The sequence below is a fragment of the Hypomesus transpacificus genome, chromosome 15 (assembly GCF_021917145.1).
Source record: "Hypomesus transpacificus isolate Combined female chromosome 15, fHypTra1, whole genome shotgun sequence".
In the NCBI taxonomy this organism is placed as follows: domain Eukaryota; kingdom Metazoa; phylum Chordata; class Actinopteri; order Osmeriformes; family Osmeridae; genus Hypomesus; species Hypomesus transpacificus.
This window is the reverse complement of record NC_061074.1, coordinates 5,904,083-5,929,867: the sequence shown is the minus strand read 5'-3', so window position 1 is coordinate 5,929,867 and position 25,785 is coordinate 5,904,083. Positions and strand designations below refer to the sequence as shown.

At 44.5% G+C, this 25,785-nt stretch overlaps 1 protein-coding gene across 3 annotated transcripts in view; it reads left to right on the top strand.

The window, feature by feature from the left end:
* Window positions 1–25,785, top strand: part of sept4b (septin 4b) — a 40,837-nt gene that overhangs the window by 1,421 nt on the left and 13,631 nt on the right. For 2 of the 3 annotated variants that reach the window (XM_047035554.1, XM_047035555.1), the window contains exon 2: window positions 2,251–2,258. In XM_047035554.1, the coding sequence (XP_046891510.1) occupies window positions 2,251–2,258 (8 nt within the window). Of the gene's footprint in view, window positions 1–2,250; window positions 2,259–23,959; window positions 24,166–25,785 lie in introns of those variants that run through there. The other variant, XM_047035556.1, reaches the window with a different exon arrangement.

Here is a 25,785-nt window from a genome sequence, read left to right as displayed (position 1 = left end):
TTTTCTGTGATGCATCAGCTCAACTGTGTCCCTATATACCCTTAACTTGATCTGTTTTAGTTTGATCTGTAAACTCCTGATGCCATGGCTGGGAAACATCTGGCAGCTCCAGACTGTTGTCATGGGAAGGGGAGTGGAGCGTTTTAGATGGATGTAGATGAGACACTGGGATTTACACTGAACTTGTACTGCATACCTGTCTGCTGTTCTCTGCATCTTTCTTGTGATGCTTCCTAATGCTTCCTAACACATACAGGGGCTGAACCTTTAACAGAAGCCAAGGCCTGTGACATCACTGGCCACACACACATGCGCACACAAACTGTACACACAACTTCTAATTTAGACACATGGTGTTCAGAGGTACGGTTACAGACTTGCAACCCAAGATTAAGTGTGTGTGGAATCTATGCCTTTAGTTGTTTTAGATGTGCTTTAAATCAAGCACAGTCAGCTGATAGTACTTGAATCAGTAAGGCCTAATCCTCCTGTAAACTTGGAGTCCCTTGACGTGTAGCCATGCACCCCTTTGCTATTTAGTTCTTTTTGCAAATATACCATTACATCTTAAAATTCTATTACTCAGAACAAAGTTCCAATTTGGGTCCATTCTATCCATTTTTGAACTGCTGTCATTGTCTCAATTGGAATCTAGGCCTGTCTAATGAGGCTTTCTCAACCCATATAGTAATCAAGCGACATGTTTGTCTGTCACACAAGAAAATAAACCACGGCCCTAACCCAACACGCCAACGCCAACAGTAGGAGGCTAAAGTCGAGGATGCGACTTCTCTCTGAAGTCCAGCTGGGAAAACAACCAGTTGTGGGAGACGTAAGCAGTGTTGACCGTCTGCCCTGTTGCAGTGGCTAGCGGTGGACATTCTTCAGCGAACACACCGTGGGGGAGAGGCATAGCCTTCCCAGACCGCTGTGGCTTCCCTAACAGCAGCCTGGGTAAAAAAGACTGCATGTAGGTCAAGAGAAGAACCACACAAAAAATTAAGAAGGCTAGCCATTACAGTGCAGTAAAGCAGTGTGGACTGTGTGTATCCTGTCTTTTAATTAATGGTTTTCTGTCTGTCCTTTGAGAGTTTTAAGGGTTTCACATATTAAGCATTTAAGGGATGAATATAAATGGTATTGAAGCCTTTTGAGTGACTTTTGGGTGCCTTTCAAACTATGCAGTGTATAGCTACATCCGCTATGAGGATAATTGAGGAAAACTGGATTGGGCAGGAGGTCAACTATGCTGCATTTCAGATAGGACTAAATGATCATGGGATTTGGAATCTCCTCATTCCAGTCCCAAATTGCCCCCCTCCCCCCCTCCCTGTCTCTACTGCAAACTCTGACAGGTAAGCTGACATGAGCAGCCCTCTGCCCCGTTTACAGTCAGGCCACATTTCCTAAGAAAAGGCTCAGAATCGTATGGGTTGATGTCACTGGCACGCAGCCTAAATCTAGAAATATGTCAAGAGCCACTGCCCCTTTTTACATACCGTTCACAAGCATGCACAAGAACAGAACACATGCAAGCATGTAAAGACTTACTTTTACACTCACAAACACACACAGACATGCATGCAACATGTTGCAAAAACATGCATGTACAATTTAAAGATGTGTTGTAAACCTCTGACACATTCTCAAGAGAAAGCGTACACACACACACATGTTGTCATCATTCAACAACCAGTTGCTTTTTATAGACACAAAAACAGCTGCTTTCTCAGACATTGAGACTCTGTACAGTTGATAAGCATAAAAAAGATGATTTTGTCTCGCTTGGGTTGGCTATCAACCAGGCTGTACAAGAACCTGGACTACATCAGTATTATGAATGATAACATGTTGCTGCCATAACCTGGTATTCATCTTCAACTGTTTTAAAGAAACGTTTTCTCTTTTTCCCACTGTGACCACATTCTAACAGGGTTTGTTAAATCCAGTGCCAGATTAAACACAGATTAATATCCCATCAATCCACCACAGATTATTATCTTTTTTCTCTCAGATAGGGCCAAAGCTCACAGGTGTGAAACCTCACTAGTATTTACTGAGCCGTGTGTGATGCCATATGTATGTTATTACCGTAGGTCATCTCTGAATTTGATGCAATGTCAGCTTGTGTGTGTCTACCGAATGTTGTAAATAATTAGAACTGTTTTCTTCCTTTGTCTCCGTTGACCTCCGTTGACACACTGGAACCATCTTCCGCTCCTCTCTGCCATCCATTGTTCCCCTGACCAGATGACGAGGTAATGTAACATTCTTTTCCTCAGCCTCCTACTGAATCTACAGCAGACAATGTTGGCTGCTATCGGTGGTCTTGGTTTAATCATGGCTGATGATAGGGGTCACTGAGTGGGGTACATAGTCCCAACCGTAGGTCACTGGATGCAAGAGGACCTCAAATATTGTGGTACTGAACAGAGTTGTCCTTGTCAGTGAAAGTGGTAAGGCGGATAACCGATGTTTTCTGTGAGGCCCAGGGGAGTCTACACATACCTGACGTGGCAAAAATGCTGTGTGTCAATGGGTGTGGTCTTTATGCTTGATCCAGATCTTCTTGTTTTATGTCCCACGCTCAGTGACATCTGAGAACAGCCTGCCGCAGGTGTAGCAGGTCTAATTTTGACTCCTCTGCACTTAGAGGGTGACATAGGGTGTGTGTGTACATGTATACATGGCTTGTTGTCTGTCAACAGTGTGCGTTTAGAAATTGTTTTAATAACCTTCTCACAATCCTGAACCTTTTGTCACACTAAGTCTTACCCGCGGCGACATCTAATGAATTATTGAGGCTTGCCAATCACACACACACTCACTCCCTTTCTCTCAAAAATGCACTCACACCAGTCATACCAGTAGCCACCCTCTCACCTCAGTGTCAAAGCCATCCGTCTTTCCCCCCTCCCTCCCTCCCCTTCTGGATGTTGTCATCGAGGTCCAGTGGCTCCACAGCTGTGTTTGGTCTGGGGGCTTGGAGGGATGAAGGGGGAGGTGGGGGGTGTTGTTTAGTTGTTTCCAAACACAACCCACAGCAGTCTTAACAGTTGGGGAGGGGCCAGGGGAGGGATCTGTATGGGTGTGACAGCTCTGTTCCTTCCTTAGCAGCAGAATTCCTGAACTCCGTGACAAAGCTGGGGTGTATAAGGAGGGGGGGGGGGGGACGCCTCATGCGGAATTCTCAAAGGGATCCCGTCATAGACTCCAGAAAGCCAGGGAGTTAGTTACCGAGTTGCGCAGTCTTCTTATGACAAAGTGAGATGACATGTTATCATTGAGGTTTTGACTATTGTCTCCAGTCTTGTGAATGCGGTTGAACACACCCATGGCTAGACCTTGAAGCTTTGTCCTGGTATCTCAATCTGGGTACCAAGTCAGCAGCTTGCGTACTCTTCTGTGTAAACACACTCATCCGTGCCGGACTCTGGGGTGTGGTGTAGTAAGAGGGTGGCAGTGGTTTCCTCTCTTTAGTTTAAAAAAAGACAGAGACACACACTCACATACATGCACACACCGAGGGATGTTGCACTGGGCCGAGGGCTGTGCCAGCTCCGGGCAGAGAAGCAGAGGGAGACCAACCACAGATCTCCTCACTGTCTCTGAAGGAGCAGGGATAAAGGCTGTGTCCTGGTCTAGGCCTATGAGAATCCCAGGTTGCTGTCCCCCCCACGTTTGTGCATTCCTCTGTGGCTTTTGCTCAACTAGCCATTAGCTCCCTCGCCTTCAATTGGTGCCTGCCACTGTGGCCAGGGTGCAGGGAGGCTATAGTTGGACTTTATTAGCCTATTAGCTAGCAGGCTAGCAACTGTAGTGTGTCCTGCTAGTCTTTTTGCCTTTTCTCTTCAGTGGCTGTGTTTGTTTCTCTCTTTTGCTTTTGTGTGTGTGTGTGTGTGTGTGTGTGTGTGTGTGTGTGTGTGTGTGTGTGTGTGTGTGTGTGTGTGTGTGTGTGTGTGTGTGTGTGTGTGTGTAAACACCATGCAGACACGCCCTGGCATTTCTTTTGATTGGCAGCTGCAAACCTGTGTCATGGCTACCATGAATAGAAGTGTGAAAATGTCACAGCCATGCAAGCTGCTGAATAGGATCCCACTTGATATCTTTTGATGCTATGCTTTTCAAAACAAATTTCCAGTGTATTTCTAGGTAGCTATAATAGAGATGTTTTAAGGGGAAACCACTACACTGCATCTCAAGTTAACATAATAAGCATCACAGTTCATTTCCAAAACTGTAATTCTAGCATCCATTACATTGTTACTAAATCTCACTCTAAATCAGGCTATCAAATACAAACAATGGAGTAATTCTTCTGTACTAGGCTTTGGGGGTTCTAAGTGGGTGGTGTATCAGGGCTGTCAGAGAAACACAACCTGTCGTTTTGTGTTAATCTCTGGCGAAGATGTACCCGGGCTTAATTCTCTCAACTCTGGGGAAATGCAGCGTGTGACTATGACCCAGTGTTGTGGATAGTGTCAGACACCGAGGTGCTGGTGGCTGGATTGGTGACAGTCCCCCTTGGGGCTTTCCCAGTTTGATATGAGGGGGAAACAATTGAGTTAGGGAGATGAGAGAAATGCAACGATCAGCTGTGACAGCCATGGTTGTCTTTATGGACACTGTGTGTATGGGGAAGAAGCAAAGAATGACTGGACGGAATATACAGTGAGTGTTTAAATAAATTAAGCTTAGAATAAATACCCTGTTCTTATCTTTCTATCTTGCTATACTTATCGTGAAAATTAGGAAATGATAACTGGAGAGTAGCATCAAACAAACATCCTGGGCCGTCGGATCAGTCATCTCTGCTTGGTGTTCTGTGAAGCCACCTTTACCCCCATACTATTTTACTTGATGCTCTGACCTGACATGACCCCATAGAGTAGATATGCTCTTCCTCCCTTCCACCCCCCCCCCCCCCTTTTCCTCCTCCCTCCCCCGTGTGGGAGGCCAGGGTGGATTAACAAGGCCAATAAAGTCATGGCAGTAGCCCTTGGTAATGAGAGCTGACACTAATGATCACCTCAGGGTTGATGTCGATGCTGAGTGCATTTAAATATAATCTTTCTTATATCAGTCAGATATGTCTCCCTTGTCTTCTAAGATGTGTATAACCCTTCTTAGGAAACATTAGTCCAACTGTAGGCTATAAGTTTTTTAGGAATGTTCTTTTAAAGGCTCAAGCCAAGAGTTTCTATGGCCTCCCTTCCTGCATTCAGCACTTCCTTCCTATTCTGACTGGGCCTGCTCACTAGACCCTCTGAGCCCATGGGTTCGGTCTCTAGCTTCACAGATGTTCCACGTCAGCCCTGTGCTAGTCTCCCAACCTCCATCCCCACATTCCCTAGGCTTTTGGTCAGAGGGTTACCCGGACATTCTTCTGAACCCCCAAAGAAGTGGCCCCTTGCCAAGCCCCCCACCACTCCACCATCAGAGGGGCCCTGGCTATAAATACCCACAGGCCTGGTTCCCATGGCCCCCACTGCAGTTCTAGCACCCAGCCAGCAGGGCACCATTAGGGCTGAACCACAGAGGCCTCTTGTTCTGTTCCACCAACCCCCAAAACAGTGACAGCTCTAAGAGCTGTTGATGGTCTATCAATCAAGGTCAAGAGGATTAAAAGATCCAATCCCCTTTAAACCAAAATGTGTCGAGTGGTCAATCTTGTCCCCATGTGTCTTAAGACATGTGTTTGCTTCCCTCTGCAGAGATTATCCCGGTGACATATGTTGACTGGTTTTGGGATGTGGTGGCGATGATGGGAGCTGCAGAGAGAGATGTTTGTGTGCCAGACACTCATCACACTAGTCATGGCTGAGATAGATTTTAACATTGGATATCAAACCCAACCATGAGCTACTACTTCATTTAGCATGAAATCAGACAACCTTATCGGGCAAACAGAGTAGCAAATTAAAATCTTGAATGGTATGAGAGGTAGAGTAGAGGTAGAGTCAATACTCTACAGTTTGGAATCCAGTAACATTCCCTATAATATATATAAACTCATTCTCCTGTCACCACAGGCTTTAGCAATATATTCCCACCTTGCCTGTCTGTGACATGGACGGATATAAGGATGGATGGGCCAGTGACTGGGCTCGGACAGGGGCTGTTTTGGACATATGCGTCTGTCAGCGTAGCGTACCTAACCTGAGTCATGGTGCTGTACATCCTGAGTCTAACGAGGCTCTGGTCTCTGGATCTGGGATCGTTTTATTGATCCAACATTAGCCTGTAACAGTTTTCGTCCTAATACTTGGTTGTCATAGTCCTCAAAACCTTGAACTGAAAGGTAGACCCAAGTGTGAAACATCTGAACCGGACCTGAGACGAGGTGACGGACTACGTCCAGAACCAGCACAACAAGGGCTAACGCTCCCCAGCTGCAGATGCGCTCTTAAACCCTTCCAGATGCTCCCATGATGTACCAAGCCAGCGGGAGGAAATGCCAGACGCGCCAAGAGGAGAAGAGAGAGCGATGGATAAGAAGGGCGGAGAAGAAAAGAAGGGTCTGAAGTGAAGGACGGAGAAGGGGATGAGGAGAAGGCTGAGAGGGGGATTGGGAGGATGAGAAGATGGGCAGGAGATAGGGTTGAGCACCGGAATATCACAGAGCAGTTGGAGTAGAGGTGGAGATGGAGAAAATCACCATAGAGGTCAAGGCAGCATGAGTTTATCAGAAATGCGAGGAAAAATGAACCAGAACCACACTTGATTATGGCCTGGAAGCCCATAGTCCACAAACACAAGAGTATCAAGATCACAAGGAATGCGATGTCCAAAACGGCACACACAGTGTTCCACCTGGTCACTAATGGACCTAAACAACAACTGGTGTTACTGAATGGCACCACCATCCCCTCCGGTACCAGGGGATCAGACAGACCCGGTAGACACACTTCCACAGACAGCCTGATTTGAGGTGCTCTGTGGAACTGAAGCATGGAATGCGGTAGCGTGCTGTGACACGATGACAGATGGAGACAGCGCAGGAGCACCAAGTGTGCAGGCGTCACTCTGCGTGTGTAGGAATGTGACTGAGGGAGCAGTAGGAGGCATTGTGCCACTTGCACTTGTAGTTCAACCACATGGGTGTTACAGTGGGATATTGCTAAATGGGTGAACTGTTGGGAACGTGAACTTGATTGTGTGGGTGCAACACACAGTTACAGCCGTGCAGGGCTGATTTGCAGGTTGCATATGTGTGCACATTTGTTGTTGACACGAGAGACCGGATATGTCCTTTGAGCCCAGCTGCAGACGGGCGGGTGTATCCCATCGTGCCGACTCTCCGCCCTTTTGACATGCAATGGTGGTCAAAGCAGCCTGTGCATGTGATCTGTTCCCTGAATATTTCCTGCCCTTTGAACCACGGCCCTTTGAAACGTAATTTCCTTCACGTCGCCATCCTCCACTCCCTGTCCTTTAGACACAGACACTCCAGGGCCTTGCTGCCAAATTTAGCACCAGCACCCCATTGTGATGTTTATACATGCTCACACAGACACACACACTCACTGGAAACTCAAAGGTGATAAACATGACATTCATGACACATCCTCAGTTGGATACAGTGAGAAGTGTGAACTTACTAGCTGGGGTCGGGCCACTGGAACTGAATGGTACACTCTTGTGCCTTATTGCATGTCTAACTAGTGTCTCAAACTCAGACACATTCACTTTTTCACACACAGACGGCTCATAAAACTGCACCTGGTCACCGCACACTTGTGATGGATCTACCCCACAGTTTACAGACTGTACACAGAGCGTGCCCTATTCCCATGCACACCCTTCCCACTTGCGTGACATAATGTGATACTGTATCTCAACCCCCCCCCCCCCCCCCGCACACACACGCACACACAATTTACTTTAAAATCGGCATCGACACCCGACACATCAGACACCCAAACCACAAGCTAGTCTCACCATTATTTGTAAATACCATCATGAATATGAATCCATTAGGTTAAGTTACCGTACATTGTAAGTCAAACAGCATTGGCATAGTCCCAGCTATGTTCTTCCTCTTTCAACAGTTGGTTTAACACACACAACGTTTACTGTTATTTTGGTGTAATGACCTAGATCACTCATTTAGATTAATACCCTGTCACTGTTTGTGCTGTTTAATGTGTATACAAGTCCAGTAGCAAGTATGTAGAGTTTTATTGAAATGAGAATGCATCATTTGGAACTCTGATCATGTTTTATTGAAATGACTCATGAAATATCATAGTATGTTTTTGTATTTGTATATAAGTACTGTATATAATCTAGTGGTATGATTGTAGCTTTGGGTGCAAGAGGTCCCCAGATTCAAACTGGTGGTTGTTAGTTAAATTAAGTGACTATTCCATTCTATTGTAGTTTGTACCTGACTGGTGTTCAGGTAGTCATGATGGCTGCGTGTATCACACGACAATTCATAGACGCTCTGTATATATGTAGGCTAATCTGTTTTGAGAAATGTTTTTTAGATTTTTCTGAAAACATAAGGGACCTGTGGTTTTATTAGTCAGATGTTTAACTTTTGAATTGACAGTGGGACTCTACATCACTGCATCTTTGATTTGTCTGATCTTTCTGTGTGGACGAGAGTGTTAGTCTGAAGGGAGTTTGCGTTCGAGTAGGGTCTGGGCCATTTGGGAAAACGTGTGATTGAGAGCAGAGGATGGAGGAGAGGGGTGAACACCAACATCTGTGTCTCATTGAAGGTTCAAAGAGAAAACACGTGGTTCTTTCTTCCTGGGACCCTAAACCATGAACCTGTCTCCTTCTCTTCCTTCTCCCTATCCTTCTCCTCCTTCTTCTTCTCCCTCTCCTTCCTCGATTCCTTTCATTTTCTTCCCTCACAAACACCAATGCCTGTGGTGGTTTGACCTTTAGTTGTATCCGGTAGCACAACCCTTGACCACAAATGGTTTGTGTGGCTCCTGGATTTGGAATGTTTTTTTTTTTCTTTTTTTTAATTCCTTGGTAGGGTACCCACCTTCAGCACTGGTGATCTGAGAAACTCATCTCCTTTCTCGCTCTCTCTCTCATTCTCACACTCTCTCACTCACAAACATGCACACCCACACACACACACAGTGGGCTCCTGGTTCTGTGCAATGAGACTGGCAGAACAGGATGCTCATTTAGGTTCTGTACTCACTGGTGTCCTTGGTTGCTCCATTTATCTTATGCTGTGTGAGGTATACTGTAGCTAATTACAGATGCTATCATCATAACAGCAGTGTGTCTGCATTTTGTGTGTGGCTCGAAAGTTAGAGGATGCCCATTATGTTTTTTCTTTTCTATTTTTTCTTTAAAGACCTACCCTACCATTTACCTTCTATAATTAACTAATCACTTCCTTATTTTTACTGTAGGTAAACTTCTTCCCATCTCTTTTTAGACTTCTGGTCATTTTCGAGGAGCAAGAAAAACATCCGTTAGTGTTCAAGACGCTTTGCCATGGGCAATTCTTATGTGACATACTGAAGATGGTGTTCATTCCATCCAGTATTTTGGTACATGGATCACCCTCTGCCCTCCAAATGTCACTTCAGCATGAGTCCAAATTGCCTTCCAATGAACTTTGGGGCCCAAGTTAAATTCCTGTATTGATTCAAGTAATGTCTGCCGCTCACTATAAACTGCATCCCACATTGCTATAGCTTTTCATGTGTTGGAGGGTATACTGTCTGGGGAAAAAGAGTATTCATCCATGCCTAGGATCACATCATAACTCTGTTACTGTCCTAATGCCCATTTGATTCACAAGCAATTTTCAATCCTATTGCTGAGAGCATTGATTCATGTGTGGATTTTGTTCTGCATCACTTCAGGGATGGGCATGAAAAATAACACAATAACTGCAGTATTTGTTAAAGTTTGCGTGTGAATGCTCTAAGAAAATAGTGAAGGTCGATCAGTGAGGGAGCTTTTCAAACACCCCCCCTACTTGTAAGCCCTTTAAATCCTAGACAGTAAAGAAATTAATTCCAAGAAGACTTCATGCAAACTTCACAAATTCGAGTTAACAGATGAAGAAAATAATAGCAAAACTTTAATCCCTCTCTTGAATTTTCTTCCTATGACACACACACACAAACACACACTCTTTTCAGAGAAGCAATGGAGTGGAGATGAACAGTTGGATAAGTAGACTGGTTTACGTCACAAAACTCCAGTTTCCCTCAGGGGCAGCCCTGCTGTTGAAGGTTTCGTGTGTCTGCCTGTGCGAGTGTTGGAAAGTAGGTTGTCTGTCTGTTGGATCAGTTGACCTGAACTTGTCTACATCTTGAGAAGCCAGAGGAGAAGACTCAGGGTTAGTCCCAACAGCACAATTAGTTCAGGTCTCATCCGTTTGTCACGCTTTTGATTTGGCTTTTAAGTAATACTCAAACTGTTTGTGATGCTTACAATAATAATTTGGTAAATTAACAAATGCATGCACACTTACTAACACTTAGTACAACTCCTTTAGATTAATACCCAGCTTCAGCCTTGTAAATGTATTTTTATGATGTATTTTTAAGAAACTCTGGAATTTTAACTAAATAGAATGCCCCCAAGCATATTCTTCCACTACAAAATGGGAATGAGGGGTTTTCCTTGAGGGAACTAGTAAAGGTATTGCCCTAAGCATCTTACTGTAGTGCTGGCCCTCCTCTCTTCCCTTCTCTCACTCCCTACCCTATTTAGGAATGCAGACTCCGCTCCACCTGTTCTATTACTGCCACAGTAACATCAGACTGGCACCTGCCCTCTTGTGCAGCACGTCTATACACCATATGTATGTAACCTTGGAATGCAACCAGTTTAGAGAGTACCCTGGAGGTAGACGGTGGCCCAAACCACAGATATTGGATCTGATTACAAATCCCATTGGAGAATGGAAAATTGAACCTTATGTCAGAATGTGGAGGCCCAAAATGTGTCACGTCTACCTCAAGAGTACTGTATTGGAGTATGACACTGATTTAGGATTTCCCTTAAGAAGTAGTTTTGGTGACATGTTTATTGGAAATGGCAGATGGCAGACAGTTTAAAACAAACCCATTTCATTATAGCATTGTTCTCTCTTGGAATGGTTCCAGCATAACTGGGCCTGGAGAGAACGAATGGCTGACATTGCATAACACAACATGCACACAAACACTAAGGGTGTTTAACCACACACACACAACTATGCAAAGCAAGCTCCCTACCGACTGATCTCCAAGATTCCTGTGTGGTACCAGGAAGCTGAAACATCCTTTTCATTTATAATAACATGCGGGAGATTTATGTTTTATAGTGGTTTGGGAGTTTCACTGGTTCAAAAACATCCTTTGTGAGTCTGGCTATAGTTATTGTTGATGTTATGCTACATGATGGCCAAGTTTTAGTGATTTACAGTGGCTTCTGTTAGCATTGGAACCAGCTTCCGTGAATGTTCCCAAAAGAGGTTTCAGGCTTTTGTTGTTGTGAAGCTGTTCAGCTTTTGCAGGACAATAGCTCACGTCTTCCACTCTGAATGGACAGTCTGATCAGCGAGAACAGCATCTCTGTCTCCCAGTGCTGCCCAGTTTTCCCTGGGCTTCATGCCAGGAGGGGTGCCCCTCTCCAGTATTACCATGAGAGGAGATTGAAGGATTCTTGTACTCTGTCACGCTCCCAATATACCATTTTGTTGAGAAAAACATTGTGATTCTGCAGAGTTTAAAATGGAGATATGGATGAGCGCGGGGTGTCCATCCCCACAGACACGTCACCCAAACTAAATGTGTGATTTTATATATCACAATATATTGATTTTGGTGTAGTAATCTTCCATCACACCTATGTGTTTCAGCAACAGCATTACAGCTAAGCAAGTATGATGGTAAAGAAGCATATGGAGCGCATTGGGAGTCAGATGCAATTGGGTTTTCAGCCTGCTGGAGCCAGGGCTGGAGTGGGTGCAGTGGGCCCTTGCTTGCTTGCTTGCTTGCTTTCTTGCTTGGGAGTCTTGCACTAGCTAGCGTCTGGGCTATTAATAGAGTTAGCCTGAGAATCCAGACGGAGGTCAGCAATCAGATTCCTGCTCCAATTCCAGAAGGGAGTAAGAAGGAAAAGTCCCTCTTATGATGAATTGACATTTTTGTTTGTTTTTTCCTCTACTGTAGGTCTGTGGCAGAAATACAAAAGGAATTCAAACGGTTTAAACTGAAATCCCACAGAAGAGGTAGCTACCAGTCAGTAGCCAACTCCATAACTGTACTTACAATTCTCCAACGCTTTTTGTACTTTCAGTTTTAAAGTTAGTGGAAAAGACTTCAGCCTACCCCATGTGATTATCAAAGGACTAAAATGAAGTCATACTTTCACACGAGTTGAGCTTTAAAAGTGTGTGGGAAGTGTGTCTCACTGATGCCTGTAGAGAGGCCTTAAAACATAGAAAGATTTTATAAGTGATTGAGATGTCCCTTGTGAGTGCATTTATTAGCAAGTGGAGAAGCCTTAGTAGGCTTGGAACTCACAAAATATGCTTCGATGTTTTAAGTAGTCCCTCTGCTTAAGACTTTCTTAGGTTTTTCCGTCACACGTTAAGAATGTCAATTCCAAGTCCAGCACCAATCCTCACAATCTGGTGTCATCTGACCTCTTGCTACAGAAGGACCCATATGTTGTAAGGTCACATGAACAGGAGAGACCCAGGCTGGAATATTCTTCTCAATGCTTTTGCTGCCAAACTATCCCCAATTATTCTTTGTCCAGTAACCATGTTTAGTGTTTGATCACAGTGTATGCCCTGCGGCAGTTTCCACTGTCTGGTGGCGAGGAAATCTAACAGAGATCTGGACTTGAAAATCATAAATGTTGGCCAACTTAATCCCTCTAAAATGTCCAAAAAAAGCTTGTTAAAATCCATTTCATTTTAATAACGGAAAAAAACAGAACTAGACACCATCAGATCTTAAGGCACTCATTTTCACTGGCCTATGCTCATGAGCCATGAAGTTAAAGCAAAAGGTAAGATGGGATTTCATTTATTTCTCCCCTAAAATAGTTGTGGTTCAGTTGATATGCTTCCCTGATGGCTGAGACTGGAATATTGCTTCACGTCTCTGGCCCCGAACAGTGTTGCACTAATAAGACAAACTCTGCTTTGTCAGCAGTCTCCTGTACTTAGAATAACTTGGAGTTCTCCTATGCAGACAGAGAGACAAACACACAACTAGGCAGTTTGTATATGAGAACTTGGCCCCTGATTTTGAAATTGGTTCAGATGGGTACTTTTATGAATGCATACACAGGCGTGTGAGCGCACATATATGACCATTCTTTCTACCATTGAGCAAGGCTGATCCAGACCTCTCCTTATCAAACCATGTTTTATCTGTCTCTGAGGGCTGTGTCGTCCCCTCTGTCACAGATGGCCTGCTCTGAACCCTAAAAACCAGATTAGGGCAAGTCACGAACTGTTTGTCTGTTAACAGTTTACTGTAGCTCAGACTCCCAGTTTCAGCCCAATTTACTCCACATTCCCCCCCTCCAAGCCCGATAATGTGTAGGCTCACTGGTGATCATCTGTTTGTATCAGATGGGAGGGAGATTCCATTTTGACCTTCCAAATCTGTATCCTTTAGGTGGTTGATTCACAGACGGTTGGTAATTATACTGTACAACAGGCATGTTGCAGTTTGGGTTTCCCATTTATAAACTAACATGGAACATGAAAAGGGCATGTTACTCAGTGTGGTGTAAATATGTGTTGGTTTGTTGCTTGGGATGAAATTATACCCCCGCATAAACTGTAATCCTTTATGTTGACACACGTTAGGCCTACATTGTTTAGCAAATCTGCCATTTGGATCACAAGGGATTTAAGTACAGTCAACATCTGTCTGTCTGCCATTTAAACTCCATACTGTATGGTTAGTATGAATACAATATTACTCTAACATATCCAATGGAAGCATATTAATGAATTGTAAGATGTACAACCTCCACTTTCTTTTGGCTTCATATGGGAATGCTGTATGCATTATGTCCCTCTACAAGTGTCTTTGTCACTATTCTTTTCTTCCTTTTTCTCCTAGTCTCACTTTCTCCTTTATGTACATTCTCTCTCGCCCCTCTCGTCTGTCACACTGTACACCACTGTTGCTCTGTAAAAGCTATTCCCTGTAGGCAGGAAGGGCCAGCGCCGGATTTTGTGTGACACTCGAGTGCATCTTTCATTGAGCTCCAGTCCACTATGAGGACCCTAACATCCTCATTCCACCCTCTTATTCTCTTTCTTTCTCAGAGAGAATGAGGCAGAAGATGCCAGAGATTTGAACTGAGACTGAGATAACACAAAGGAGACTGAGTTCTCTACAGTGCAACACAACATGGTACCCCAGTGGATGTTCCTTCTCCCGAAATCACTTCCGCAGCAGTTTGTGTGTTTTAGGGTGTAGACATTTTCCTTATCATATTTGCCGACTGTTACTCCCGGACATCTCCAGACTCTCATACTTATGGATCCCTGCATTTGTTCTCTCATATTCTTCAAAACGCATACACACGCTTTGGTGCCACACTGACCCAAATTTGCAGCACGGGTCATTCTGGAATCTTTTCCACGCTGTCGAATTGTCAGTTTCCATGAAAGCTACCATGGTAGACATTGCCACTGTCCACTTGGCAGCAGAGTGGCCTCTAGAAAAAAGGTATCGGTATTAACTGTTTCTTTTTTCTGTGCTTAACTGTGTGTCTCACTAATTTAGATGATAAAAATTGTGGAATAAACTTCTTTGCTCCAATGCTGACTTGACTCTATGGAAAATAAGCTTTATTCCAAGAATGAAGGATCACTGTTTTTCTAAACAGAGTTTCATTGAACGAGCTGAATGCCTGAGTCCATTCTTGTCCTACTTTATATCTCACATTGTTGCACAATGTATCAGAGGGTTCGTTTGTGTTCTGTTGATAGAAATGAAACAAAATGTTTTTTTCCAAAATAACCTTGAACATCATTTGCAATGGTCATCCTATCTATCAAATGTGTGGAATCAGATGCTATATCTGAAAACCAAAAAGGAAAAATCTTGATCGAATGTACCATAGTGATGCTCAGGCACCACACAGAGCATTAATCACTCATTGTTCTTATGAATTAACCATGAGGACTTCATGTGGATTGTCTTGTGTCATATTGTGGTAGCCCCTCAGTTTTTTTATCCTGTACGTTCACTTTACATGGTGTGTAAAGGTCACATTGTACTGTATATGAACTGCTGGATATCAGAGCTGGATCCTCACCCACCCCTCCCTTCATGCTGATGCCCTTCAACACCTCTCATTATCACTGGTACTGCATGTGTGGGGGCTATGAATGAGATATGAGTGAATGTTATTAAAGAATCATGTGGCACCCTTTCGGGTGTGCATTAGGTAACTTTATTAACTCGGTGCTCATTGCCACAAAACTGTCTCACTCATGTTATCTCTTTCCATGAGTCATTCACTGATTTAATTCAGTGTTACAGTATATATACAACCACTACAGAATACGTCAATAAAATGTGTAATACAACAAACTACCGAACTGCTACAACCTCCAATACAACAGTCTCGGCAACATTTGCTGAATGGGAAGCCAGGGTTGTCGCGCTCAGTGTCAGTAACGGACCAAGGCGATGCCCAGGCTGAGTAAATACCATCATGCCCCACTGAATGTACCCAAACACAGTCTCTCTAGGGTACCAGTTAGCTAAACAAACTAAAGGTGACAGCTCTTTGCCCAGATTCAAGGCCACAGTAGCCCACATTGAGATCAATGCATCAGAGGGGTCCAGTGACACAAGTCTGGCCCAGTCAGTGTGTTCCATCAGTTGCAACTGCCCTTTAAAGATTAGTTTCATTTTACGAGGCACAATGAAAATGTAATGTATGCATATTTTTTCTTTAGAAGAATGGTTTCTTAGTTTAACGTTACCTAACTTTCTACTATGGCAGCTGCTACTATCATTGCACTGCTGTAAAATAGCTTGACCAAAGGCACCAGTTCTTGACACTATAGATTCTACAGGATAAAGACTGAACCTGGGAGGCATTTGATCTTAAACTTTATACTCAAAGGGTTGAATCTGTGTGTGTGTGTGTGTGTGTCAATTCTGCTGTGTGTCCACTTTATTCTCAGCTCCTGCTGGTATTTCCTGAAGTCTATTGTACTGGAGTAAGCTTGATCCCATTAACCAGAGCTCTCTCTCTCCTTCCTCTCCTGTCTGTGTCTCACTCAATTTTTGTAATCTTCTGTATCTCCCTCTTCTGTAGCACGATGCATGTAGTTGTAAAAAGGCTGTAGAGATAAAATCATTTGTCTGTACATTCCTGGAGCGCCTGGCTCACCGGCCCTGTTAGTGACTTAGACGTGTGTGTTGTGTCTGCAGGGCAGCATGGTAAGTGCATGTAGTGTGTCGTTTGTGTTGCGATGGACAGAGGGAAGGATTTGGACAGTGCGTTGCTGTGCTGGAGGACAGTCTAGCTGTAAAGGACAGTTTAACCAGCCTCCTTTGCTCATTAGAGGGCACAACACAATGCTGTGACATTTCAGCCAGACGATATCTCTGTGGTTTCCTCCCTGCCCTGTCTGTCTGGGTTTCTGTCTCTGTCTCCATCTTTGTGGATGTTCCGTGTATCAGTAGGAATAAACAATAAATGCTTTCTTATGTGGCATCGACAGTGTATAATTTAGTATAGACTTTATGGTTAAGGTCATAGGCTAAGGTCAACACGACAGACTAGAGATTTTGTTGGCCGTTTAGTTATATGGGCCTTTGCTGTAACAGACATGGGAAGTGTTTAGAGTGTGTGTTAAACTGTACCCCCTTAGAAGGGTAGCTGGTTGGTATATACTGTGGGAGGTTGTGTGTTTGAAGTCTTTTCGAGATCAGCTTTAAAAAAAATAGGGGCATAGATGAGAATCAGATGCTGTCGAAAGTTCAGATGTCGTCAATGTATAACACCATGCATGTGTTTTGGGGCACGTGTTGGTTTGTTGCTTCCATATGGCCTTTTCTGGTGTGTGTACTTTGTAGACCAAGATTAGAGGAGTGGCTGAGATCAGAGTGTTTACAGCAGGAAGCTGAGATGATGGGGAAGACGGGCCAAGAGATTAGGAGGAAGTGGACAATTCACTCCAGTAGACATTAGAGGCTAGGTCAGCAATGCCCTTCCCCAGAGGAGTGCCCACAGTGGGTATTCATTGCCTGCTGGTACAGATGTGGGATTAGTCCATAGATCCATGCAGTATAATTACCTGGACAGTTCGGAAGTGAGGCACTTACTGTAATGAATGCGTATTTCTCTGGTTACAAGCTGCACATGGGTGGTGTGCAGCTCAGCATCTCCCAGAGTTATGTATTCAACCTATATTGGATCAGGCAGCAGGTTTACAGTTAGGCTGCTGTAAGGATGTAAACGCATGGCAATCTTGAGAATGTGCACGCAAAAACGAAAGTCTCACATCCATCAGAAACAACACATTGACAGCCAGGGCCACATGTTTGTGATTATGCTCTAGTCACAGGTGAAGCCCAGATGTACATACATTGCCCCCTGACAAAGGCTTGGATGCCAAATAAGTAAAATCTTGCATCGCCCTGCTGATGCTGTTGTCAAATATAAAGGCAATCGAAGCGGAGGGGTGGTTCTATTGTGGTGTCTAGACTGTCAATCACAGGAGCCCAAAGCCAAGTTGAATAGTGCAGCATGTCACTCAGTTGCCTCATTATGAACATGACCTTCGTCCACCAGGGATTTGACCCCTGGAACAGGCAGGCCGCTAGGGAGATGACCCCAGACGCTCCAAGAGAAGCAACAGGAAGCAAGGGGTCAGATATCAGACAGGATGAAAAACTGCTTTTAAACAAGAGTAAACTTGAGAGGGTAGACACTTGGTGGTACTTTAAATTATACGAAGCCTGCTTATTTTAACTTGGCATCGTTAATGTAATTGATTTTGCCTGGATTTCAGCTTGAAGGTGTTCCCCACTGATTTGGAACTCTATAGTCCTCTATAAGATGGGCTCCCACTTCATAAGGGTTTATTTAACTCTACAACTGCCTGCAACGGTCAACCTAGACCTAGTCCTTGGCTGTTTCATCATTGTCTACTGTTGAGACCTGTTCGTTCTCATACTATGTATGAATTAAGGACCCCTTTACATGATCTAGGTTGGACATGGGAATATGGCTTGCATATATCGTTCAAATATTCATTATGCTATTTACTCCAGATCCAACTAGCGCAGACAAGGAGCTGGATAAGACTAATATTGTCAAGGGCCAATAGTGGCCCTTAATCGTGCTAGTGGACGATGGAGAGACGGTGATCCTTATCTGAATCTGTACCTAAACTGGAGGACACATCCAGGATCCGAGATTGACAATTGACCTTGTACTTTGTTGTTCTGTACCAGGTCCTGTGCCATGCAAAAACTCAACCAGACGTTAAAGTCCAATTTATGATTAGTAAGCACTTAAATGGTAATAAGAGTGTATTACCATGGAAATAAAATGGATTTGGAAAAACAAAAGTATTGTAAATGTTTTCCCTAAAGCCTCAGCTTGTCGGGTGCAGTGTGTTGTGCTCCTCTGATGCCCTGCCTGGGCCCTCAGCCGTCTGCCCTGGCTTCAGCTCTCAGCTCTCTCTAATGACATAATGACATGATAGATGAGTGGATACACTTTAGGGATGGAACACCCATGACATAGGAGGACAACACCGATCCAGAATGGGAAAAATAAGGATGGATTTCCTTTGTAGACTCGTACAATTTTAGGCTTGTGTGTGTGTGCTTGTGAGCGTGATTTTGAGCCTGCTTGTGTGCACGTGCTGCTGAGCTAGTAGGCTGTTTTCATGAGTGGGTAGTTTTTAGCGCACCTTAGCAGCAATGGAATTGTTTTTAATGGTGGTAGTGCTTGCCTGCAGAGGTACTTTGCTGCAGACAGATACTGATCCTGAAAAGCCTTTTTATATTGCTGGCTGCACAGTTTGGCTGGCCCAGTGGCCCATTATGCCGTATTTAGGGGGAGTTGTGAGTTCTTGTGTGTCAATAATGTGTTGCTGAGGAAAACGTTGGCTTTTGACATGAAGCAGCTTGCCAGATCTGAAGATCTGTGACCGTATAAGTATACGTATGGGAGTCAGATGGCTGAGCGGTGAGGGAGTCGGGTTAGTAATCAGAAGGTTGCCGGATCGATTCCCCACCGTGCCAAATGACATTGTGTCCTTGGGCAAGGCACTTCACCCTACTTGCCTCGGGGGGAATGTCCCTGTACTTACTGTAAGTCGCTCTGGATAAGAGCGTCTGCTAAATGACTAAATGTATACAATTTCCCTCCAAAATGAAGACTTCTCAAGATCTATAAAGCTTTCTGAATAACGTGTCTTGGTGGCTTTTTGTGTATTAAGAACATCATCTACAGTTTCTAACATTGTTAGTTTAAGAAAGTAGGCTCCTTCATGTCTGGGTTTAATCACCTTATTTTTTCAGTTTAATTACTGTAGATGAGAACGGCTTCTGACCAAGACAGGAAGTCCAGTCCAACCACTGTACTCGTTTATCTTATTGAACATGTTCACCGTACAACTGCAACACTGTTCCTGTGATCATTCACTCCTAATTGACTCTGTCCTCTCGTTTAACGTTTTGAAAAGGCCTCAGGGAGCATGAAATCACACAAGGTGGTTTCATGTTCACATAATGAGAGAGATGGACAGGCAGGTTGGAGTTCTGTGTAACAGAGGGAAAACCTCCGCAGTCTGACCTGCCTCTCACAGGGGCAGACGTAGTTCACTACCCAACAGATGTTCAGCTTGTTTTGTCTGGTGTGCTTTTTCATTTCTCAGGTGTCATCTGCAAAACGGTTCTCCCTTCCCAAGTGGTTTGGCCCAGCAGATCCCAGACTTTTTCTTGCAGGTTCAAACATAGGTGCCTTTTTTGGAGGGGATCAGAAAGTAATTACCTAACTCAATTTTACAGCAATCTGTGGGTCACTGAAATCCAATAGATGGGATAATCGCTTTGATTAATTGCACGGGGCGAATAGTAAAACCAGTAGTCTGAAAAGCTGGTCTGTCAAAGGTTTAAGTATAATTGAAGGGCAATTATTTAAGATAAAAAGGAAGCCCAGACCTTTTGTTGTGACGTCTGTAATTAAGTTGAAGAATGTTTTACCTGACTTATGAAGACATAGTGGCATTTGACTGGAGCGTGATTGTGAATTTGCTTGAACAAGATCATGCTTTTTGATAAAGGGTTTAAACCTGCTTAGCTGTGCGGACCTACAGAGTAGCAGAGTAGCAGCCCAGCATCCATATGGCTCTGCTAATGGGGCAGTAATGATTGCTCTGGTGTTATTTTCTTAACCCGTCACCATGGAAAAGGGATGGGAAACATAAATCGTGCAGCAACACCAAACAATTAAATTATTGAATAGCATAGTCAGACATGCCATATGGCTTTCTATGGTTGTGTGTGCAAATTCTTTGTTCATTTCTTTGTAGCTCCCACAGGAGACATCAGCAAATGTTAAGTGGCTAAAATAAGTCCCAGGCAGCCTTTAGCATAGCTGGAAATCACAGCTCTTGTGCGTAGAGGTATAATTTGGCTCTGCGTTTGGTCACCAGCACAGTGGGCTGAGTTCCGGCAGGAGAGAGCCCAAGCTGGGTAGTGACATGTTACGGAGGTTGGAGGAGCCATGGATGACAGGGTATGAACTGTCCTTCTTTGCCCAGTAACGGGGATAACTGCCAAGGCTGCTACACAGCGGAGGCCTGGTTGGGTACTAGACAACCTTTCAGTTTGTCTCTTTCTGGATTTTGGTGGTTTAGTGATCAGCCTCATGCAACATTTCTGTGTCGATGACACACATAACTTGTGTATTCATACCCTCAGCAAACACAAACGACAAATACAATTAACGTTTCTTATGAACCATGTGTAGTTCACCAGTGTTAAATCCATCTCACTCGACCACTTTGTTATTCCACTGGAATGTGAGTTTTGGAGCTTGGAGTTAGATAAGGAATATTCCCCTCCACCTCTCTACATCTTCAATGGCCTCTTCCTCTCTCGAAGCCCACTGACCACGAAAACACCTCCTCACCAGAACCTCACAAGGCGATTGTTTCACCACGCCGCCACTTCGAGGGGGGAAAAAACAAAGCAGAGAGGGAATTCTTCACTTCGTTCCAACAGAAGCGCTTAGCTGGGTCAGATAAAGGGCCTTAAGTGAATGGAGGAGGAAGTGTAGGAAGTGTAGGCTCGCCACTAAGCGCTTTTGTGAGCCTCTGTGTTATTCTTTCACACAGAGGCAGCCGGTAGGTTACTGCTTATGAGGGGGTTGAGTGAGAAACAACTTTGACGCTCGGAAAAGTGGTCAGTGCACTTAAGGATGCGAGTTGAAAACAACCCAAGTGTACGTTGAAGGGTGTATTCTGTAAGTGAATTGTTAGCAATTCATGAATTTGGTCTCAAAGCATCTGGAATTCCTCTCTTGTTCCGCTTTAGTCCGACACGCACATCACATGACTGACCCATGCTTGAGGGATCAGTTGCGCTTGTGTACTAGGTGCTTCATGTGTTTTTGTGAGCTTGCAGTGCAAGCTACTGCATGTGCATTGCAATTGTTTGCCGATGAATGTGATCATGTGTAGGTAAAGTTTGTTCAGCTATGTTGAATCTCAATGTGTTGTACTCTATAGCAGGGCCATGGTTTGATTCAGGATTTTGTTGAATGAGATTCTGTGTTTTTCCGGAGATCACACAAGTGTGCAAGTGTAAGTATAGTCGAAAGTGATGAGTACAGTGACACTGGCAGAAAAGCTGTTTGTTGTCAAGGGCACCAGATGGCGCCACCCTCTCTCCCCAGATAACTCTTGGTCCCCATGGGGCACGGCGTTGATGATGATAATGCGTGTGTCATCATGGAAAATGTCTCAATGCACCGTGCAGTCCCTAGAGCTGCCAGGGACACTCGCTAGGACCTCACCAAACTGGCCCCTCGTTGCCGCATAGCTGATCTTTATTTGGATTCCAGTTAGGAGGCCAGACTCCTGAGAGCCTGCCACTGACAGGAGCCATTTTGGGGCTTTGGGAATTCCATCATTGGCTCAGATCTCTATGTTAAGTTTATTAGGGAGACCATGACGACAACTCTGGCCCTTTGCCAGATTGTTGTACAATGTAAACAAGGATACGGCAGGCTTTTTAATTATGTTCGTGAATATCCTCCGCAGAGCTGTAAAGACCGCATTTGTCTTGTCTAGTTTTCCTTGGGTGTATGTGTGTGTTAGAAAGACCGTGTGTGTGTGTTTCAAATCAGTCCCTTGGGCTCTTTCAGACCCCTCAGAAAATCCTGATGACCTGTTACTTATGAGGGAACAGCAGAGCAGGTTATTAAGGAGGTCCTTGAACCCTCTGACCAGACACTATCTTTCCAAACAGGAAGTACTCAACCACGCCACAGGAAACCGGGCACTCTACTCAAGTCTGTGTGTAAACTGGTATCTACATAGAATGGAATCCTTTTCTGCCTTCAGCCCATACATAGAGATACTCAGGTTTTCTACATATGAAGTGCTTTGTGCAAAGGAATAAGCCTAAGGGTTCTAGATTTGAATCTGGTTGTGATTTACAGTGATCCAGTCGTAGTCTGACAATAAACACCCCACAGTGTGTCTGAGAAGGGTGAAGGCTTTTCCTGTCCTGTGACTCGTCTGGAAAGTAATAAGAAAACTCCCTAAAAGTATATCACTCTTAGTGTTTTCTAATTTCTAATATAGTTATTAACCGTTTTTTAATTGTTTGCTCATTGCTCCTCACCATCAAATTAGAAGCGGAGCTGTGCCACTTAGCCTACTTTGCCAGTTTTAGTCCAGGGACGTTTAAGTGAACTTGTTAACCTACTGTATGAGACTGTTACTGAGGATCTTATTCCTGCCTGTTCACTCCTGGTCTGCCTTTAACAAAGGACAGGGGGAAAGGCTGGATAGGAAATTTGACTAAATACAACGTCTTTCCATGGTGTCTATTCATTAAACCTAAAGCCATCACTCTACACGAGCCACAAGGGGATAGCATAATCTCAAAATCCTCATTCCCCAAGAATGAGGATTATTAGTGGACAAGCCATGCGTGGCCTCCCTGCCAGATTATGGGAAACCTTTGTACTGTGGCCCATTTCAGTGACACAAACTAAGCCAGTTTAGTTAATGTATATATGTTTCTATGTTCATGGTGATTTGCAGCTTTAGTGCATTGGTCTACATCTGTGTTTTTTTCTCCATCGTACAGTCTGTCTCCCTCACAAATGCATGTAATGTGTACACACACACACATACACACACTGGCAGAACTTGTCCAGTGCTGTGTCGCAGTGCCATTCTGGCCCTGGTACCACCAGCTGACAGGCCTGGGGTTGGAGGTTGGGGGGGGGAGGGGGGGGGCAGAGGGTTGGGAGTGTGGGAACAGTGCCAGAGTGTTGAGTGCAGTCTGCAGGCTGCAGAGGATGTGCTCTGAGACACCAGAGTTTGATCATAGCAGTGGAACCACAGAGCTGTAGGCTCACCGTTGATGATTTCTCACATGCTTTTGTTTTGGAGCGGGGTGGTAGCAGCAGTGGATGTGCTTTGGGGATCACAGATGTGGCTTTGCAAAACGAGGACAGAGGGCAACAGGCAGATGTTGTAATACATTTGAGCATGCGCCTCTCCTGACTCCTGGAGGAAGGACAGATAATGCTGGCAGCAGCAGCAGCCTCCGCCGCAGATGCATCTTATCTACATACTCGCCTTACTATGGACAGAACTGGGGAAGGGGTGGGGTTATGCAAATATGTGCCACACAAGAGACGATGGCATCCAGACAAGGGGTGTGTCTATTTCAGCATCATCCCAAGAGGATGGGATGTGGTTATGCAGATTTCAAGACATTTGATAGGAGAGGATGGAGCAAGGGAGTCCATAATGAGCTCTTGTTGGGAGTGGGGAAGCAACAGCAGGACTGAGAAGCTCTCAAGGCCTGTAGATTAGTATTTAGTCCACCTCTTTATTTGGTTGGTCTTATTGGCAGCATCTATTTGCATACCGTTGGGGCCTGAATGGAGAATATGGCAGCAAACTCTGAAACAAACAGCGATTCGGAGGTAGGCCTGTGTGTTTAGCTGTTTGTCCCTTGTGTGTGTGTGTGTGTGTGTGTGCGTGTGTTTGTCTGAGGCAGTGTGACAGCGACTGTGTGTTTTGTCTGAAGTAATGGTCTGCGGGTGTTTACTTCTCTACTCCAACCTACAGGCTAGTTAATAGAGCTTTTTCACTGCAAGGTTTTCCCTGAACACATGTCTGTGAATGACTTTCAGTGATGCAGCGCCATGATAATACACAGTGTCAGCCATTCATCTGGACACATACCAGGCTGCTTACACTCTCCTGGTCAAACATTATTTTGCATCAGTCAACATATCTCTCAACTGGGCTTTAATGAGATGTGCTAGGAATGGCCCATTTCCCATGACTCCAAACACATGGTGCTTGTTGTTGCCATGTTTTATTGCCTTTGGCACCCCAGCTGTGTGCCTGTGGTCTGATGACTATTGTTTGTATTCTGTCTGGGTTCTCTAAGATGTTTCTATTGATCAGGTGGAGGACTTTAATGCTGTGGGGAGAGTGCACAGACTTGGAGAGTGCGGCTGTCTGCATGTTACCATTTGGCTGTAATTGACAGCACCACAAGGCCTGCAGTACATTATTGGGCAGAGAGACACAGTGGTTTTACAGTGAAAGAATATGCTGCTAATTCTCCTCAGTGAATCGTACTTGAATGGAGCAGTGAGTGTGAGTCATCTTTCTTTATCTCTTCTTCATCGTGTCATCTCGAGGGAAGGTGTCTGGGTTCACAGTGTTGGTGCTTTGCTCGGGTTTGAGTGAAGCACTACATGGTATTTCTGGATCTTTCTTCCCCTGTATGTTTATGTAGTGCTATGATAGCACCCCTATGTGCATGTCTCCCTCTTCTCTCCTCTTTCTCCCTGTCTCTGTGTCTCTCTCTCTCTCTCTCTCTCTCTCTCTCTCTCTCTCTCTCTCTCTCTCTCTCTCTCTCTCTCTCTCTCTCTCTCTGTGTGCAGCCTCACACAGGGCCCTGCTGTACTGATCTAAACAACTACAGCATTCACACAGAGCACACATGCTCACTTCACCACCTGCCATTCAGTGAGCAACTAGGAACCCTCACTAGCCTAGCATTCCACCGCATTGACATTCTACACGGAACTAGCTTGGGAATCAGACTCTGACCATGAAAGCTGAATGCGGGTTGATGAATGGTCAGCATCGCTTCAATAAAAGTGCTTGATTAAAACCTCCATAGGTATGGGTAAGAGTTGGCCCAGCCTTGTCTTCTCAGTAGAACACAACTTGAGTTTTACACGGATGTTGTGAAGTACTTGTTTCCTTCACAATGGGAGAAATTCACATTCTTTAAAAGGCCTGTTCATCCACAGTGTAGTGTGGTTCAGATCCCTCTAGAAGCAGAGTCATGTACCATCATCATTGTATCCAGGGTACAAATAATTCTGCGATTTAGGACTTCCTTAAGGTTGAAATCAGCTTTCATCCAAGTGTCAATAGCAAAATACTGCACTGTTACTTTGTTTCAGCTGTCTCTGTTGCATTTCCCATGTCATAGAGAGCTAAGTGGATGTTCTCTAAGGGCCGCATACAATACATGCTACACATCATCTCTCAGCAATGTGGCACTCATAACTTGCAAC